The sequence below is a fragment of the Oculina patagonica genome, chromosome 7 (genome assembly GCF_052425735.1).
Source record: "Oculina patagonica isolate OP01 chromosome 7, crgOcupat, whole genome shotgun sequence".
In the NCBI taxonomy this organism is placed as follows: domain Eukaryota; kingdom Metazoa; phylum Cnidaria; class Anthozoa; order Scleractinia; family Oculinidae; genus Oculina; species Oculina patagonica.
The window spans coordinates 24,744,337-24,762,767 of NC_135764.1; the positions used below are offsets into that span (position 1 = coordinate 24,744,337).

The 18,431-nt window shown below is 37.8% G+C and overlaps 1 protein-coding gene across 1 annotated transcript; it reads right to left on the bottom strand.

The window, feature by feature from the left end:
• Positions 1-2,442: 2,442 nt before the first annotated feature.
• On the bottom strand, positions 2,443-17,857 carry LOC144661605 (cytoplasmic dynein 1 intermediate chain 2-like). The gene is made up of 16 exons (XM_078522410.1): positions 17,652-17,857; positions 16,601-16,763; positions 16,157-16,238; positions 14,974-15,037; positions 14,509-14,569; positions 13,527-13,616; positions 13,028-13,190; positions 12,489-12,588; positions 11,488-11,613; positions 10,603-10,749; positions 10,022-10,135; positions 9,642-9,775; positions 9,285-9,429; positions 3,728-3,868; positions 3,432-3,557; positions 2,443-3,334 (listed from the first exon to the last, which is right to left on the bottom strand). The coding sequence occupies exons 1-16, from the start codon at positions 17,730-17,732 to the stop codon at positions 3,200-3,202; spliced, it is 1,872 nt and encodes a 623-aa protein (XP_078378536.1). The 5' UTR covers positions 17,733-17,857; the 3' UTR covers positions 2,443-3,199.
• Positions 17,858-18,431: the final 574 nt, after the last annotated feature.

Consider the following 18,431-nt stretch of genomic DNA (forward strand, 5'->3'; position numbering starts at 1 on the left):
TTGGAAGGGCGCTGTCTTCTTGGGAAAAAGATAAATAAGTCGACTGAGTACGTGTTCGCGGAGTTTGTGTACTTCTGAGAAATTGCAACTAGTATTCGTTGTTTTATTATACATCATTATACAAGCGCATAAATAATAGAATAGGATAATTGATTATCAGGAAATACCGGTTTCTTGAACCCTCGAGCCTTCCTATGACTTTAACCAAATGTGGTTTTCTTTCCCCAAGTCTTGCACTACAATTTTAACCCCATTTTCTTGAACTCACTGATTTTTTGAACCAAGTATTCGTTTACGTTGGAGGTGTGAAAAACCATGAATTCCACTCTATTTTCTTTGCAAATTCATTTAATATTTATTAGATAACTTTTAGTGTGTTTGTTTACGACATGAGTGCGCGATGAGTTTGTTCCTAAGAAGAGATAATCACTAGGAGCATATCTCACGCATCGTCCCTAAGTTATTATAAACATCTTTTGTCAGAAGTAATATGCATACCGGTAATGTATATGTTGTGAAAAACACAGAGTTCTTTTCACGGTGGAAAAAATCTTTGTGTTTGAGCCAAAGGGAGCCTTCAATGCTGTTTTAAATTATTTAAATTTTGTTAAGTGTATATCTCTTTTATAGCTGCGAATTTTTCATTTACGTATTATTGAAATGCAGTGTTTCATAGCAAAATATTTTTTGTTTGAAAAATGTAAGTGTTTTCTGTTTGGAATAAAAGACTGAAACTTGCTGAGTAAGTTTGAGTCTTATTTTTAAGCAACCACAGAAACCTTTATTAAGAAGATACGTGGCTTGTTTTTGTGTTTTTTTGGAAAACACTTATTCAATATTTTCGTAACGGAGTTGTTTTTGTTTTTCCTAGATACCCCCTTATATCTTTTGAAGTAAGGTTTTAGAAAAAGGTCTTAACTCGTAATAATAATAGTGTTTAAAAATAAATCAACAACTGCGGGAGTGTCATTCCTTTGTTCTTCTTAAGCTTGTTTGTGTGCGAGCTGAAGACGAACATTTCAAATTTTTGTTATCCCCCCTTAAATAAGACAAACTTGAAGATTGTAGCGATTTATCATCTTATCTTTTTTGTAATAGTGCTGTAAAATTTTGCTGTTTTAATATTTGCATACAACGTAACGTACATCTAATGAGATTTTTGGAATAAGCTACAAAAAAATTTAATTCACATTTGATAGAGTGATTTCACTTAACATACTTTTAGACATATTTATTACGCACAAATTGGTAGATATTGTTTCACAGGTTAAATGAAATCACTGGGAAAGAATGGAAAACTGTGTTGTGGAGAAATTTTGAGCACAAATAGGGTTGGGGAGGAGATATTGGGCTGTCAAAGGCTCATCATGAGGCACTTTGGTAAAAAAATCTCTAAGACGAAGTGTTATGGACGGTTACTTTTTATGATGCAGTCTTTCAGATCTCATTTTTATTTCGTTTCTTGGCAGGAGGTATTAGTAAGACACGATATTCACAGGCATTGACGAATGGTTTCAGTCCTTTTAAATTAACTGAATAGTCCAAATGTGCGTCCTGTTGTACTTTTGTTTTGTGTGTGTATTTTTGTTCGAAATAATATTATTAAAAAACTTTTCGGTTTTGGATAAGGCAACTAGACTTTTCGGGGACTTTATTTTCGGAGAAACCTAGTGATAGCTACTAGCGCTGCAAAGTTTGCTGTTTTATCACTTGCGACACTGAACTCGAATTTAGATTTGTTGCAATATACAAAATCTTTCGTTTGTGATTTCATCTGCAAGTTTTAATTCAATCCTTGTGCTTTGCTCTACTCTCTCTTTAGAGGCTGGCCTGGCTGCATAAAGACCCATAAAGAATGCACTGTTACAGGTTAAGCTGCATGATAGTGACATTGCTTACCGCATGCGCAGTACGTAGCTATATAATCAAATGCTGGAAAACTTGACTGTTTGCACAATCGTGGGGGGGGGGGGGGGGGAGTGGGAGGGAAGAGGAGTGATGTCTTTGGATATACGTCCGAAAATTAGTTCTAAAACAGGTTTGTCGTTGCGAGTTGGGACGTACCATTATTTTTTGGAGGGGGGCAATTATTAGAGAAAAAAAAACCTGCACAGAATAAAACGGCTTAAAAAATCGTGCAAGGGAAACCATGCGGTAAAAAAAAATCTTTACAAAGACATTTTCCACAACCTAAAGGTGAAAAATATATATCTTGCCCAGAAAAATTGCCCAACCCCCTCAAAAAAAAATGGTCCGTCCCTTAGTTAATAAACAGCACGAACACCAAGACGTCTGTCAAAAGACGTATAATTTGTTTTGAGGCCCATCTTGACTTTTCTGGGTATTTCTTTCGTACCTCCATGTCACCTTTAAACAGCCGTGTTTCCTCGGTGGTCATTAGGAATTATAAGGCACTATGTTTAATTCACTTCCACTCCACTATCACAGTATACTGTTGTCTTTATTTCTTTACAGTTCAGTGCCATAAATAACCATACTGAGTTTACAAATTACCCTGGAGCAACATATATATATATCAATATTTCCTGTCATACGCCATAGGCAGCCCAAAAATCTCCCTGATAAATAGGCACAGGCAATCCAAGCTCACGTTGAAACAGGACCGCAGGAAAAAGGATACCCGAATCCGATATCAACTATCATTCGCATTTTGCTTTAAGTTATGACTGCTGTACTAGTTCTCAAGTAATATTATCTTTCTTTCACGCAGAATTGATACATATATTCTCAACCAGTGAATAACAAAACATTTTTAATTAGCTTTTGACACTATTTTGACAAGTTATGCCTCCGTTGGGTTTCCAAACCTTTCAGTCCATGAAAAAACCTAACAAGTAAAAATTCGCACGCACAACGTTTTGACATGTTTATATGATGGGTTTCACGTGCAACTCGTCAATTTTGATTGGCCAAACAACGGCCGAAAACCAACAAATAAAATGCCAAGTGATAAGACGGTGATTGAACACTTTATTCAGTTAACCGAGCGGCAAAAGACGTTACGATCAACTGAACAAGACCCTTTCTCAAGGAGCCCTTGACAATTGAAAACTATTCCTCGCGACCGTCACTAAAATCCTCCCCGGGTTAAAACGACTATATCTTTCCTCTAAAACCGAGACAGGCTCAGCTCTGTTATTTTACAGTAATATTTCACAATATTCTACTTGTTGCTAAGTTAACTAAATGGTGGCTTGGACGGCGACATTTTTGGAGAACCGATTTCACCAATGTTTGAAGAGGCGTTCGCTTGGATCTCGTGAATGGTGTTTTGGAATCTGGACCATTCGTCAGCTCTCGGAACAGCTAATTGCTGAAAAGGAACGGAGAAAAACAAAGATAACCATCACCTTTAACTATTCTGATTATGACTGTTTTTACTTTCTTTTACAGCCGCAATTACGCCGTACCTCTCCGACATCATAAATGAACACGTGACCATCGTCATCGCCCGCGGCGATCTGGTGACCAGAATGGGTCCACCGCAAACGGTTCAGTGACGTCATTGATTCTGCAGTCGTGCTTGTTGTTGGCACCTACAAAGAGGACAAACGAAAATGTCAAAAGGTTGGCTATTAGCTATTAGTGAACTTTTACGAGTCGGCAAAAGCAAAATATGTGTTTTACGTTGTCTTGGGTAGCATACTCATTGCAAATCTTCTCTGTGCGCGGCATCACCTTCAAGTAACAGATGAGCAAGATTTACCTCAGTATCATTATTAAGATTCCACAGGTCCAATCTCCCTGTACCGTCCACGGCAGCAAACAGAGCAGGGTGGATTGGGGACCACTGCACATCATACACGTAATCACCATTGTCTTCGAAAGAATACAACGGGCGCGGGTTCTAAAAACAAATGCGAGGTCAAATCAATTTTACAGCTGGTGTGGTGTACTGACTTAAAAGGCGCAGAAAAGGTGTTTACTTCACGGGTGATTACTAAAAGTGCACCGAGTCAGACATCACTTGTAGTTGAACCGAATTATTTCAGGGTTCATACTGTTTTCCACAAACAATTTTCCAGTATTTTTCCAGGACTTTTCAATGACTCAGACTAATTTTTTCAGGACTCCAAAATTCACATTAACCCTTTCACTCCCAAGATCTTAAGAGGCTCCGACGGAGAATATGGAGAATCGTTGGACAGGCTGGGAAAATCGAAAATCTTGAAACTTTGCCTGAAGAACACCTTTGGGGAACTATGTTCGAAAATATTATTCTCATCTTCTGTGAATTTTTGGTTTTCGAGAAATTAAGAAAAAACGAAAATAACGGTTTTTAGCTCATTAAATATGCAAAAAATATACGTAAAAATGGCAAAGTTCTCGATATTCCTATAAGAGCAATTTTCAATGCTTTGAATCGAAATAAACGTAGAATAATAGCTTTATCTTTCTTCTTTCAAGCAACATACACTTTTAATTTTTTCTAGCTATTTTAAGATTTTCATCGCCTTTTAAAATATTGCTCTATCAAGCACTTCGGGAAACGGCAAAAGTTGAGAAACTTTAGAGGCCGAAAAAGCACCTTGATATGTCCGATAGCGAGTCAAACTAAACACTGTGCAAAAGCTCGATGTCTCTACTATTATAATATCAAATAAAAAATCTGGGTACTCGAGATTCACACCGATAAGAAACGAAAGTTCACGACGTACTCGTGTCTAATTTGCATAATGCTATTTTATAAAGACGTCCTCCGTTGACTGTTCTGGTCTGTTTTATTTCCATTTGTAGGCTACGATTTTCAAGAAATAGACATCATAGCGTGTTTTTTATTCTGTTCTATATCAATCTTGGTTTGCGCTAACATTCTGTTAACATTTACCGAATATAAATTTACAAATTAGATTGAGAGTAGTCGCCATTACGTGACCCGCGTCACGCTATTAATATATTTTTATTAACAATTCAACAAAAGTATAAACTAACTTCTTTATGCTTTAAAACTTCCACTATTTAGAGCATGGTATTACTATTAGTTTAAGGCACTTAGTCGCAAACGTCCGTTTTCTTACTAAAAAAGGGAAGGCTTGCGGTATGTTGATATTTACAATCCTTGCTTAAGATAATATCAAGTTATAGCAATATCAAGTTCAAGTTTCCGGCAAGTTTGACCTTTAAGTTTTACTCAAAGCTAAGATTTCATGTTATTGCCGTTAATTTGAGGAGAGTTTTGAAGTTTTGTATCCTGTATAAAACAGCCACAAAAATTATTCATTCCGTGAAAATGGAAAAACTGCTTGGAAAAATATCAAAGCGTACAATCTCCAATCTAACTTGACATACATTTGCATCCATCGGCTAGCTGAGATCCTTTAAACCTTCGTATCACTCAGTCCGTACGGATGAGGCTTTTGCAAATCAAGGCCAAAACAAGTGCTGATAACACTAATGGAGACCTTGATAATTCTAATTATAGCAAAAACCGAATTAATAATTGCTTTTATATGAAAGTGAAGTGAATTCATGGTTCACTGATTCGCTTCTTCAATTCGACCGATGAAAATTTAAAAACTTGTGAAACAGAAAGAAACGGACAACAAAAAGAAGCTACCAAAAATTGCGAAGGAGCTGTTCCACGAAAACCTTAAGGAAGAAAGCATCCAGCAGCCGAAAGACGAGAAGGACACAAATGTTGAAATTGTTTGCCGTTAATTTGTTTACGTGTATAAGAGCCTACAGTTAATTAATTCTGGGAATCGGCGTAACCTACTGATTAAGGACATGTTTCACGGGGCAATTTTCCTTAAAACTTGTAACGCAGCGATGATGACTAAAATCATTGCAATTTGACGAAGGAGAGTCACACGTCCGCAATTTTTATTTGCAACTTGCAACGCCGGCAGCCGCTAGAAATTACCATTCTGCGAACGAAGTGACACGTGAGCTCGAGCGAAGGACGAGCGATCTCCCTCTGATTGGCTCATTTTAATAAAATTACGTTGGAATGTCACATGCACATGTCTCGCAATCTTTTCTTGTATTCAGTTAATTCTGGACATCAATGCAACCTACAGATTATTCACTAACCTGTTAGAAGATTAGTGAATAATCTGTATGTTGCGTCGATTCCCAGAATTATAATTTACTCTAGGCTCTTAGCGAATGAGAAGTCAGTGACTACAATAACTAATTATCCAAAGCGACTATATATATGTCACGGATTTTACCAGATTTTTGAACAGCCCGAAATTAAAATTTGTGTCGCAGGAAACCTAAAAATAATAGTCCATTTTATATATAAGAGCATTGAAGCTGTTAAGCTGTTTACGCGCATCTTTGGCTGCGGATGGCTCGGATGAAAACGTACGGATTGCAACTTAAACTTGCTGGAACAAGCATGCCCGTTTCTTTAAACACAAACCAAGATTTCTTGCTATCTATTCCTCGGTCACCCCGGGTAAAGGAGGACTTGTGACCCGCAACTTCAGTTGGTACAGAACATTTTGTCTTCCCAGTTCGCCAGCGAATACCGAGCGTATTTCTGTGCTTTGGGCAAATCGTCATGTATTCTTGGCATTCTTGCCCTACGAAAATCCCTAGATGTATCGGATAGGTTAGCTTGTATCAATTCACAGTTTAGTTATACAGTAGTGTGATTCCAAGAAAAAAATATTCATTTAACCTTACCTGCACGGGTAAGCAACAATTTTTTTTCGTTATCAATGCTGTCCGTATTGGTCAAGATGTTACAATACTTTAAATGTGCTTTGACATCACGGTCACAGTCTTTTAAATTTACATATTGAACAACTTCTGGATTGTGTGGGCTTGGGCCACAAGCCCCACCAACAAGAGAGGCAAAACTGCAAAGGGACATTATAGTTTTGAATTTTAGCCGAGAAAGTTCTTGCTTTCGTGTTAAATGTCCTGTCGCTGTGTACGTGTTCGGTCTCTCAAAGGAAAGTTTAATTTAATTTTGTGATCTGACGGAATGAATGGATTTTGCACGATCAAAGACTTTTTTTATAGTTATTGTAAAACAAGATAGGAAACTTTTGGCATTTTATTCCATACATGACAACTGAACGGAAGAACGGCGATATATGTACATGACAGTTTTAATATTTGTGTACATTTATGTACACTAAAAAGTAAACTTCCAAGTTAATTAATAATTTCTTACTACATGCATGCGTTCTATTTTTGACTTAAGTAACGTGAATAAATAAAATATTTATATCATTCCCAATTTCAGGTAAGTGAATGAAATGATCTAACTGTTTACTTCTTAAATTTTGAAGTGCCAGAATCTAAACAAACTAATAATCTTTCCTCCGATCTTTGACAAAAAATTTCAGAACATGCACGTGATACAGGTCACGCAATGAGGAACTCAGTCGATAATTTTTACTCTTTTCTTCTTTCTGAACCTCTATATAACCTAAGTATAGGCATAAGACGAAAAAAAAAATAAAAGCGAGTTTAAACTTGCTTTATTTTGTGCAAATCATTTCTTCCAAATGGAAATAAAGCGAAGCAGATCTCTTAGCGGGGGACGTCTTTCAAAATAAGAATATGCAAATTACGCACGAATACGTCGTGAACTTTCGTTTCTTATCGGTGTGAATCTCGAGTACCCAGATTTTTTATTTGATATTATAATAGTAGCGACATCGAGCTTTTGCACAGTGTTTAGTTTAACTCGCTATCGGACATATCAAGGTGCTTTTTCGGCCTCTAAAGTTTCTCAATTTTTGCCGTTTCCCGAAGTGCTTGATAGAGCAATATTTTAAAAGGCGATGAAAATCTTAAGATAGCTAGAAAAAATTAAAAGTGCCTGTTGCTTGAAAGAAGAAAGATAAAGCTATTATTCTACGTTTATTTCGATTCAAAGCATTGAAAATTGCTCTTATAGGAATATGAGAACTTTGCCATTTTTACGCATATTTTTTGCATATTTAATGAGCTAAAAACCGTTATTTTCGTTTTTTCTTAATTTCTCGAAAACCAAAAATTCCCAGAAGATGAGAATAATATTTTCGAACATAGTTCCCCAAAGGTGTTCTTCGGGCAAAGTTTCAAGATTTTCGATTTTCCCAGCCTGTCCAACGATTCTCCATATTCTCCGTCGGAGCCTCTTAATATCATTTCTCCTTACTTATTTTACATTTCTTATAATGATAGTTCTGAGAATTTAGTTGTTGCTAGAGTTTAACAGATTTCCAGAACTTTCTAGGACCGGTAGTCTTTTTCCAGGACTGGAAAGTCCTGGAAAGTGACCAATAAAATTCCAGTACTTTCCAGGTTTTCCAGGACCCGTACGAGCCCTGTATTATCGTGCTTTACATTAGGACTTTAATGTACTTTACATTCAAGCTAGTAAAGTACCCCAAGCAAGAAAAGTAAATATGGTTTAGCAACAGGCAATGTATGACTTGTTGCATTCATGCACAGGCGGCCCAAGCTCTCTATCAGATTACCTTTGGACGTGACTCTTGCTTACGAGCGGTGTTGTGTTACAAAGATTCGATTTATAAGGGTTTGTATGGGAAACAACGGTTTTGCTTAAAAAGTAAAAAAAAATGTATATTTTGTGAACGATTTGTCGCCGGTGCATGGCTGTCGACAAATCGATGCTGTCCACCCCCGTCGGGTTAATTATAGTCACCCAACATGCTATGCGAACCGCGAGAACGTCCACGCCAGTTTGGAAGCGGCTATTTCGAATTTGTGAAGTGAAGCATTTCGGAAAAAAGCTTTCGAGCGAAGGCGTTTGAGCGCAGAATTGCGAATCAAGTGAACAGACATGGAACTTCAACATCTCTTCTTTGATTCTGCGGAGGAATTGGGTCGACAGGACTAATTTCAGAGGATTTATTCGCTTCGAGCGGCGGGCACTCCGGAAATCAGTGTACAGCCTTGTCTTTATTTTAGTAGTGGACACCTAAATAACGATAACTCGCCGAAAACGCGTTGTATCGACCTGAGAAGCTGGCAGACAACAAAGAATGAAACAACGAATCAGAGTAAGTCAACTTTGTTCACAAAATATACATTTTTTTTTTACTTTTAAAGCAAAACCGTTGTTTCCCATACAAACCCTTATAAATCGAATCTTTGTAACACACCGCTCGTAAGCAAGAGTCACGTCCAAAGGTAATCTGATAGAGAGCTTGGGCCGCCTGTGATTCATGAAGCAAAAGTGCAAGAAGAAAATCTCTATTTTTAATTTGCCCTCCACTTTCTGTACTTCACACACTGGAAGATGTGCATCAACCCAGTTATTTTATAATCGCCTTTTTGTTTCAGTGACTCACCTTGTGGCTCCAGAGTTTGATTGTCCAGTCAAAAGATGACGTTAAGAAAAGGTAAGAGAAGTCGATGGGTCCTGCCGCTGAGTGGGTATCGATACCTGTGGCCGGCCCGTAATGGCCTTCAAATATGTCGCTGATACCCGCCTTACTGTAAAACAAAAGCACACAAAAACTCCAATTTTAACCATCTACGCTTCTTTAGCAGTAACTGCTACTGTAATTTCAGTGTAGCAACTATTTTTTATAATAATTATTTCCTTTTACTTTGAAGATTTTTTCAAAAGCTGCAAAATAACTTGTTCGCTGTCACCATACAGATCCATTAATTTTACCAAATCTTTGCAAGGTCAGTCAAATTACCTTCCATGTCGACAGGCCGTGTAAACAGAGCCTTCCTCGCTTCCGACCACAAAGTTGTTGACATCACCAGCCAGGAACGACAGACTTGTCACAGCCACGGCCTTGGATTGTTTAAACTGAAGCTCCATGCTGTCCTGCAATCAACAATCAAAGATCTCTTTGAGATATACCGATCGACTATTTTGCATGAAGTATGCTACTTTGCTCCAAAAAAAGGTTAGCAGTCGATTGATTAAAACACTCTTTAAAGACTACCGACTGGTAGTCAAAAGCTTGTTTTATCTTTAAAATTTTTAACCGGAGTTTGCTTTAAACTTTATCTTATGTCCTATCCCGGTTGCTCATCCATTTTTTACACATAACCTGCAATCAGTACGTACCTGAGGCTGAGAGAGCATGTCAAGACTCCATGAGCACATCTTACCATCAGTTGAGACACTGATCAGATTGTGAGCATTTTGAGTTCCCACAACATTGACACAGTACACTGGATGCTGCAGAAATGATGAACCAGATGATAAGTAAAAAGTGAAAAGAACAGCTGACACGTACATGAGTGTAACATTGACAGACAATGGGGTTTTTGTTGAGATTGTTCACTTTGCTTTTTGTGAGGGGTGGGGGGGGGGGCAAACATAGCAAAACTACACCTTTTTAAAAAAGAAGATTTAGTCTTCAAGTATTTGACATTAATTTTACTAGCTTTGCTCGAATTTGTCAGATTTGGTCTAACGAACAATTAGAATGTGGCAGTGACTGGAGGCAGGTGAACTATATGATTGTATTCTTTCAATTATTTTTTTGTATGCAGTTTTAGTTGCATGTCAGAATCTCAGACTTATTTAACTTTGGACTGAACAGCTGAGGTTAAACAAATCAATGAGGAATTATTTCTTCAAAGAATTGAAAATGACACACAGTTCCTCAGAACATAACAGAGCTATACATCTGATTGACTCACCGTATGTGCTGTAGCTGACAGAGGCGTTCTCTGTACAGGTGTCTTTTTGCTGCTTCTGTTGTCCCACAATACAATTTGACCAGAGTATGTGCCACCAACAATCAAATTGGGATGAAACTTAGCAAACGTCACAGATGTCACACCAGACTAAAAAGAAAAGCCATTCATTCTGAGTCTGAAACAAGCTCACATTGTGTCATTCCAGAAAGTATCCATACCCCCAGCATAAGATGTTTTGGTTTGAGCTATCTTCCTTTCCCTCAGGGAAATACTTATCTTGAGTTCATACTTTTCTAAAAAAAGGCTTTTTAGACCGTGAAAAGTTTTCATGACATTTCATGATTGGACGGTTTCTGGAATTGCACATTCAAATTAATTTGCAATCAGCCCATGATTTGCTGAGTTTTAGTTTTAGCAGTGTTGTAAGTATTAGAGTCGACAGAAAAAAAACAAAACAAAACAAATAATAACCAGGCATTGTGTGCAATGCAACCCTCCAAGTTAATTTTTTTCCTTGGTGGCCATTTGGTCACCAACTGCTCAAGTTTGGTCGCCAGTGAAACATTTCAGTTGCTAAATAATAAGCTCACGCTTTCAATCCTTTTTCTCAATTTAGTCGCCAGGCTGGCGAGTTCGGTTTCAATGTAGTCACCAGCTCCAAAATTTAAGTCGCCATGGCGACTAAAATGGTCTTAACTTGGAGGGTTGTATTGGAATAGATTTTCAATGTAAATAGATCCCCATGCAAGTATGCATGCAAAATAGACAGAAATCTACCCTGACAGTTCAACTTGATCTAGAAAGGGAGGCTGGGGGCAGCTCCCTTGAGGGAACTGCCTTTTCTAACATGCCATTTGCTGTTTCAATTTGATTGGAGCAACTGACCTGACAATGGAATACGTATTCTGGAGACTCTTTCTGATATTTCATGTTCCATATGAGTGCCACTCCATCAGGCTCATGAGGGGCATCTTCATTGTTGTTATATGAAGCTACTAACAATTCTGGGTACTGGAAAACAATACAAAAAATGTAGCCATTTTGTTACAGTGTGAACCAGAAAACCATGAACACTACACCTTATCTTGTAAATTTGTGCAGAAAACCATTGAATGATAGCTCAAACTGCAGAAAATATAAACAAATTGACAAAGATGGAGCCAACCAGTTAATTTTTGTGAATAATTTGTCATCTATTTCCTCTACTTCCTTTTTCAAAGTATAATGTAAGTGTTCCCTTTTTTTGTGTTCTCACTGTAATTACATTAGTTCATTTTAGAGAGTTTTCACTTGAGTGTCAAAAGTGATTTGCCTTTGCTTTAGTTTTAGATTACAACGCTTAATGATTGGTTTAGAAATCTTGCACCATTTCTCTCAGCCAATCAAAACTAACACCAAAACCAATCGTGTCTCGCTCACGCACGTTTTCCCATGCTTCATGCTGACAACATGTATTGATTTGCTTCATGTTTTGATTGGTTCACTGGATTGTCTATGTCTTTTGTGAACAGCAAGAGTAAATACTATGCTTTTGGTTTTACAACACTCAATTGAAAACTGCTCTATCCCTTGTGCACAGTAGTAACATAATGGGCCCTTCGCAGCTTATACTGTAGTCACACGATACAAACTCTGGAGGGCAAGCTATCATGCTCTGGAACATTCAAAACAAAGGAAAGTTGAGCATGAAATCTTGTCTAGTTAAAGTTGCCTTGTTTTGGATGTCTCAGTGAGTAGCTTTCTCTCCAGTGAGGTGTTATTTTGTACTATGTAACTGTTAGCTGCAAAGGGCCCATTTACAAAAGGTAACTGTAATCAAGGTAGCAAAACAATGATCTGTCACTCGAGTTAAAAATAAATATTTTTTTTTATATTCTACATTGTACCTGCAAGGACCAGTCCAAACATGTCACTGTTCTATGTCTTGACCATCTCTCATCAAAAAATTCTCGATTGAATGACAGTTTGCCAGATGCCAGTGTGTCTCTGTGAGAAGATCAAAAAGCGATTAGAGTGGGTTACTTGGATGTCTTCCATCAATTTTTAAGTCACGTTAAATTGTGCTTGAATTGAATTTCAGAATAACTTTTTGGGGTTTAGAATGTCAGGTTGGTGTGAAATTACAGACTGTAAAGTACACACAGGGAACTTTTGCAGTTGGCACTTCTCATATTCCCATGGTCAGTGTCAATGCCTGGTTAAAGAAAAATCACTTGAGACACAATGTGTTGACTCTTGTTTTGTAAGACAAGAATAGATCCTCGCAAGGAAATTTATGAGACAAAATTCATGTCTTGGGAGGATCATAGACTGTTCACAGTCCCCTATTTTTCCGTGAAGTTGTAGAGATTGATCGTTCAGTTCAACAGGCTGCCATCTTGGTATCAACTGGTTTGGTGTTCGTTTGAGTTGTAAAGATACCCACCCCTCATTATCTTCTGTTTCAGCACCAGAATAATCAAATGTGATATCAATTGTTTCACACAACGCTCTCTCCATTAGTCTGGTGGCTTTGTCAAAGAACTTGCTAAATTCTCCAGAATTCAAAATGTGTTCCTTTTGTTCATCACTAAGCTCTATAACTGTAACTGTGAAGATAGGACAGAATAACAAAAAAAAATATATTAAATTACAAGGAACACACAAATAAGCGGAGTCCTGAACAGGTACAGTATGCAAAAATAATGATACACACTCACGTACAGTGCATGCTATTTTTTAAAGGTGCACAGGAACTGGTATGCTGTTTTTAAAAACAGACAGTATGCTATTACAGTACTTTTATCACTAACATAACATTGACCTGAAAATGTTTCTTCCAGCCTTTAGGTGCAATGATTTCAATTTTCCCTGAGTTTTCTTCAAAATGTCAATTTTCCCTTGACATTTCGATTACAAAAGAGGATAAATATTTAAGAATTTACCTTCTTCTCTGATGTCTTCCCCTCCATCGTCAGACTCTAGCTGTGCTTCTGTCTCCTTTGCTTTTGGCACAGCAGAAGTCTCAAATTCATCTAGCAATAAAAATAATACATTGGAAATTGTTTACATGTACATGTACAACTGAAAGGACCCTCAAAATGCAGATCTTGAATGAACATGCTCGTGGCTTGAGTGTAATAAAAAGCTTTTATTTATCACATCTCATGTTTTGCTTGTTTGAATGTGTAGTGGCCTAATTGTTAGTAAATTGGGCCCTGGACTAAAGGGTTCAGGGTTCAATATGCCCTAGGCAGTGTCTTCTTGTTACACCTACAGTACTTTACTCCCAGAAAGGAGGAGGGAGACTCCCATATGAAAGGGGCAGGGATGCTCGTCATCTCGCTTAGGGGTGTAAATTTCAGATTTTTGGTCTCGCTTAGGGTGTTCCGGGCAAACACCAATAATTTTAACCATAATGGTGTCATTTAGGGCTACACACAAAGAAATATAATTATATTACATGTAAATTCAATTCTTAGTTTTTTTGGTATCTTTTAGGGGTCAAGAAAACCTTGAGCCACACCCAGATTGGTCTCTTTTTGGAATTTATTCTCAAAATTTCTGACAAGCACCTGGCCCCCTTTCATAATTATAGGAATTCCGCCCCCCCCCCCCCAGGACTTTACTCTCACAGTGCCCCTATCCATCCTACATGTGTATGTATTTTATACATATGTATGTCACTGCTGGTACATGTAAGTATTTTGTCAGGGGCAACTGAAGAAAAAAAAAACAGCTGTGATGGTTAGGCAACCCACTCACAGAATGTGCACTGTTATGTAGTATAATACTGTGCCGGAAGGTACATTCATAATGTTGTAGAAACCAGAGTTACAGTGTACATGTAAGTGTACAGTGTACAGTGTAAGTCCTCTGGTACAAAGTTGACCGAGATCAAAATAATCAAGACTTACTACCACATACCTGGTGGTTCTTCGGGCTCGGCATTTTGAGTTTGTGTTTCTTTGTTGTATAACACAGGTTCCTGAAGAGGAAAATACCCACATTTATTTGTTAAATAAACTCATCACCAACAGATGAGTGTGGGCCATGCCAGGTTCCTGATTTCTCTGTGGGAGCCACTGGTCAGCAAATGCGGATGGTAATGATGACAACTGTGCGAGCGGCAACCACCCAGCACCGTCACATTGAGAAACTGAGTGGAAAGCATTTCTTAATACTTCCCAATACTAGCGAAGAGCCGTTGCATGACCCCAAGAAAAAATTCCTACAGCTGTAAGAGAGACCGCTGACCAGCATTGTCTCCAGGTTAACCCTCGCCTAAATTTCATTTAGCCCCATATACACCTAAAAAAAACCTTCATTATCGAATTGCCTCCTCAACAAAAGGTTTTTGCAATGTATTATACAAATTTATATGTGCCTTACCTTTGGTGGAATATTTGTCTGTGTTAGCTGAGACACACCCAGCTTAACTGACTTCTTCTTTTCCCTATGAATACAGGGATAAATAAGATGCAAAATTTTTATACTTGGTAGATTACAATTATTACGATTCTACATTTGTACCAATGGAAATACTGAGAAATAATATCCTATGTACACTTCTTTCCAAAAATTCATCCAAACCAAAATAAAAATGTACATTGCACATTCATTACCACACATGCTACATGTAATTCCTCTGAGAGCAAAAGTTATATTGACAGCTATAAACAGTTACACTTTTTTGAGCATTTAAGACATGCACTGAATGCCCCCCCCCCCACACACACACACACACACACACACACACACACACACACTCAAATATACATACAGTACATGTACAGTTGTAATGCACATCTTACAGAGTTTTAGTCAAATTTTGAGATGCTGTCTCAAAGTTTTGAAATTTGATTTCTTTTTCAAGTCTTGGGTAAGCTTGCAGAAAAGATTATTAGGCTCATTACAAGTCTCAGAAAGTCTTAACTTTACCACTCCCCATCCCTCAATGAGCTATGTTTTCTCATAATTAATTTACTTAACTACATCTTTTTTCTGATCTGTTAGAAATAATAATTGATGACAGTTCAGTACAGTCAAAACTCCACTGCCAGGATGTTTTTTGTCTGAAAGGTGGAGCACAGATCAATACACTTAAAGCTGATTTCCAGTCCGTACTGCGCAGACTCGGGGTTTGTTTTCGTTTTCGTTTTTGTTTTGAATTCGTTGAAACGTTACACTTCGGTGACAGCATACATGAAGTTTTTTAGTCCGCCATTACAGTTCGTTTACTTCAAGAATTTCTGATGAGCTGAAACGTCGGTTTGAAATAGCGTCAAGGTTCCTCTACTCGTTATTTTTTATTCTGCAAGGATATCTGGCGTTAATAATGAAGAAACAGGTAAGTTTGTCGCGGAATTTTTAGTTTTGCTTGTAAACATTCCTTCGTGTTGGGCTCCGATAAACATTGCAGCCGAGATTGCGCAGTACGGACTGGAATTCATCTTTAACCCTTATCGAAATGTTCCTACAACAACCACCTTTCCATAAAGAACAGTTAGTTCTGTACTAGAGAAGTGGCTGTTGAGGAGTTCAGCTGTAGTCAGTCAAGTGTTCTTTGACTTACGGTGATACTTGTGGTCTTGACGTCACATCTTTGCCTGGGCTGGCTACTTCAGTTTTCATTGACCTCTGTAACATTGGAGACACTACCGGAAATAATAATCATTAAATTTATTCTCAATTAATTTTATTTTCTAAAAAAAAAGTCAGTAGAACCCAAAAAATTCCCTGACTTTTCACTGATCTCAAAACAATTTTTACTGACCTTGAATTAGGTGCAGTAACAAATAAGCCCAACCTCTTTTTACATTTTGCTTCAGCTTCTTTTGCAGACAATCAATAGTCTCCTCTTCATTTTTGATCACTTTAAGTTTTTCATGGGATTTTTGAATGCATAGCATTTGACTTCACTAACAAATCCATTTGTTTTTTTCATTTTTGCCAAAATTCCCTGACTTTTTCCTGACCAACCATGGCAACACTGACTTATGATGAGTATAAAACAAACCTGCTGTGCCATCGATCACATCATCAGGTATAATTCCCTTGAGCAGCTCATCAGCTTCTCTCTTCTTTCTCTGGATGTCGGTCTCCTTAGATTCTGCTGCCGAGGAAGCTGCACCAGTAGCAGTCTTTGGAGTGCTAGGTGTCTTACTGAGCTCTTGATCTTGCTGCAGATCAAGTAATGACAATATTAAAAATGCGTATAAAGAACATTTTACAGCTGCAGATACAGCTGTTTGTGAACTGTTCTGACAGGAGGCCTAAGGGAAACATACAGCATTTGTACTGATCACACAAAAAGTAAATCAATGCAAGTTTGAACACTGCTTAATGATCACAAGCCACTGTGATTGAACCATGACACACTTCACAGTTTGTAACTCACCCCAACATTCACCCTGGCTTTGGTATACTAACGCACCAGTCAGTGTTCAGCTGCAAGAGGGGGAGGCCAGGCATAGGAGGGCATTTGAACTTAGCTGAGACTTTCTGTTCAAATGCCCAACCCCAAACTTCAATAAAATGTTGTAAGAAAGTCCATTTAAATGGTCAAAATTTCCCAGACATCTTGTTTACCTTGTTCCTTTCTTTTAACTCTTTTAAATATTTCCTTCCTATGTTTTCAAGCCTGAACGTACATGCACAATAAATGCTGGTCGAAAATGTACATGTAACCTTAAAAAATAGGTTCCTTGTTTTATAATTATAAAAAGTGTGAATAACTACGTGTCCCGGAAACCTTTTCAGAAGCAACATTCCAGGATATATTGCAGCTAACATGGTACTGTCTTAAGTGCAAACTATCGACTTGTGACTTTAATAGTTTTGCCAATCAAATATGCCAAGAACGTCATATCGATCGCTACTGATTTTGCACATGAAAGTCACACATCACAATTAAGTTAAAGCATAAGAAAGCTTAAGGCATCTTTGCACCAAACCACCAAATCAAGAAGCAGTTTCGATCCAGTGTACTTAATAAGTAAGGTGTAGCAACTACCAAATAACTGAAGTTTAAATATTGAGTTAAGCAAATCATCTCCCCGGTTTCCTACCTTCTTCTTTTCTTCTCGAGCCTTTTTTATCTCTTCCAAACGCTTCCGTTTTCTTTCTAGCTCAGCTTTTCGGTCAGACATGATTTTTGAACCAGTTTGTAGAACAAATGCCGGTAAAATCTGTTAAAACCAAGTCAGAAAGTCGAAGAAATGGAATCCAACATGGCCGACAACAACACCTTCGATCGCTAGTACCCAGTTCTCACTCCTCGTACCCAGACGCGTCGAAATAACAATGGGCACGCAAAGGCTGTAAGGAAGTCACCAGTCGTCCTTGTTGTACCGTTTGGGAAAAACAAAACAGAAAAGAAAGAAAAAAAAAAAACGCAGAAAAACAACAAAGGAGTAATAAAAACGTGAAAATACACAAGGATGGCTTTGACTAACGAAAAAACCAACGACAAACTTGAAAGAACTTGCTTCGGCTGTTTTTTCAAGATTCGTTGTTCGTGACGTTGCTCCTTTAAACTAATCTAATAGAGGATATATAACCGTATTTTCCCCTGACAACCATACTTTAATGATGTTGTTTTACCTTGCAGAATTTTCTCGTCTCTATTAACTTACCTTGAATATTTTTTTGTTTCTTTCGCTAGTAGTGGAGTTGAGTACTTGACTACTTTCGGTTGTGCTGCAGGCTCCTTTCCCCCAATGTTTTCTGTAACGGAATGGATAACGTTACGATATGATCGAGAAACACTGGATGCTATATATATATATCTAGTTGCGACGTGCGAAAGTCACGTGAAATGGAAATACTATGATTTGGAAATTAATGCT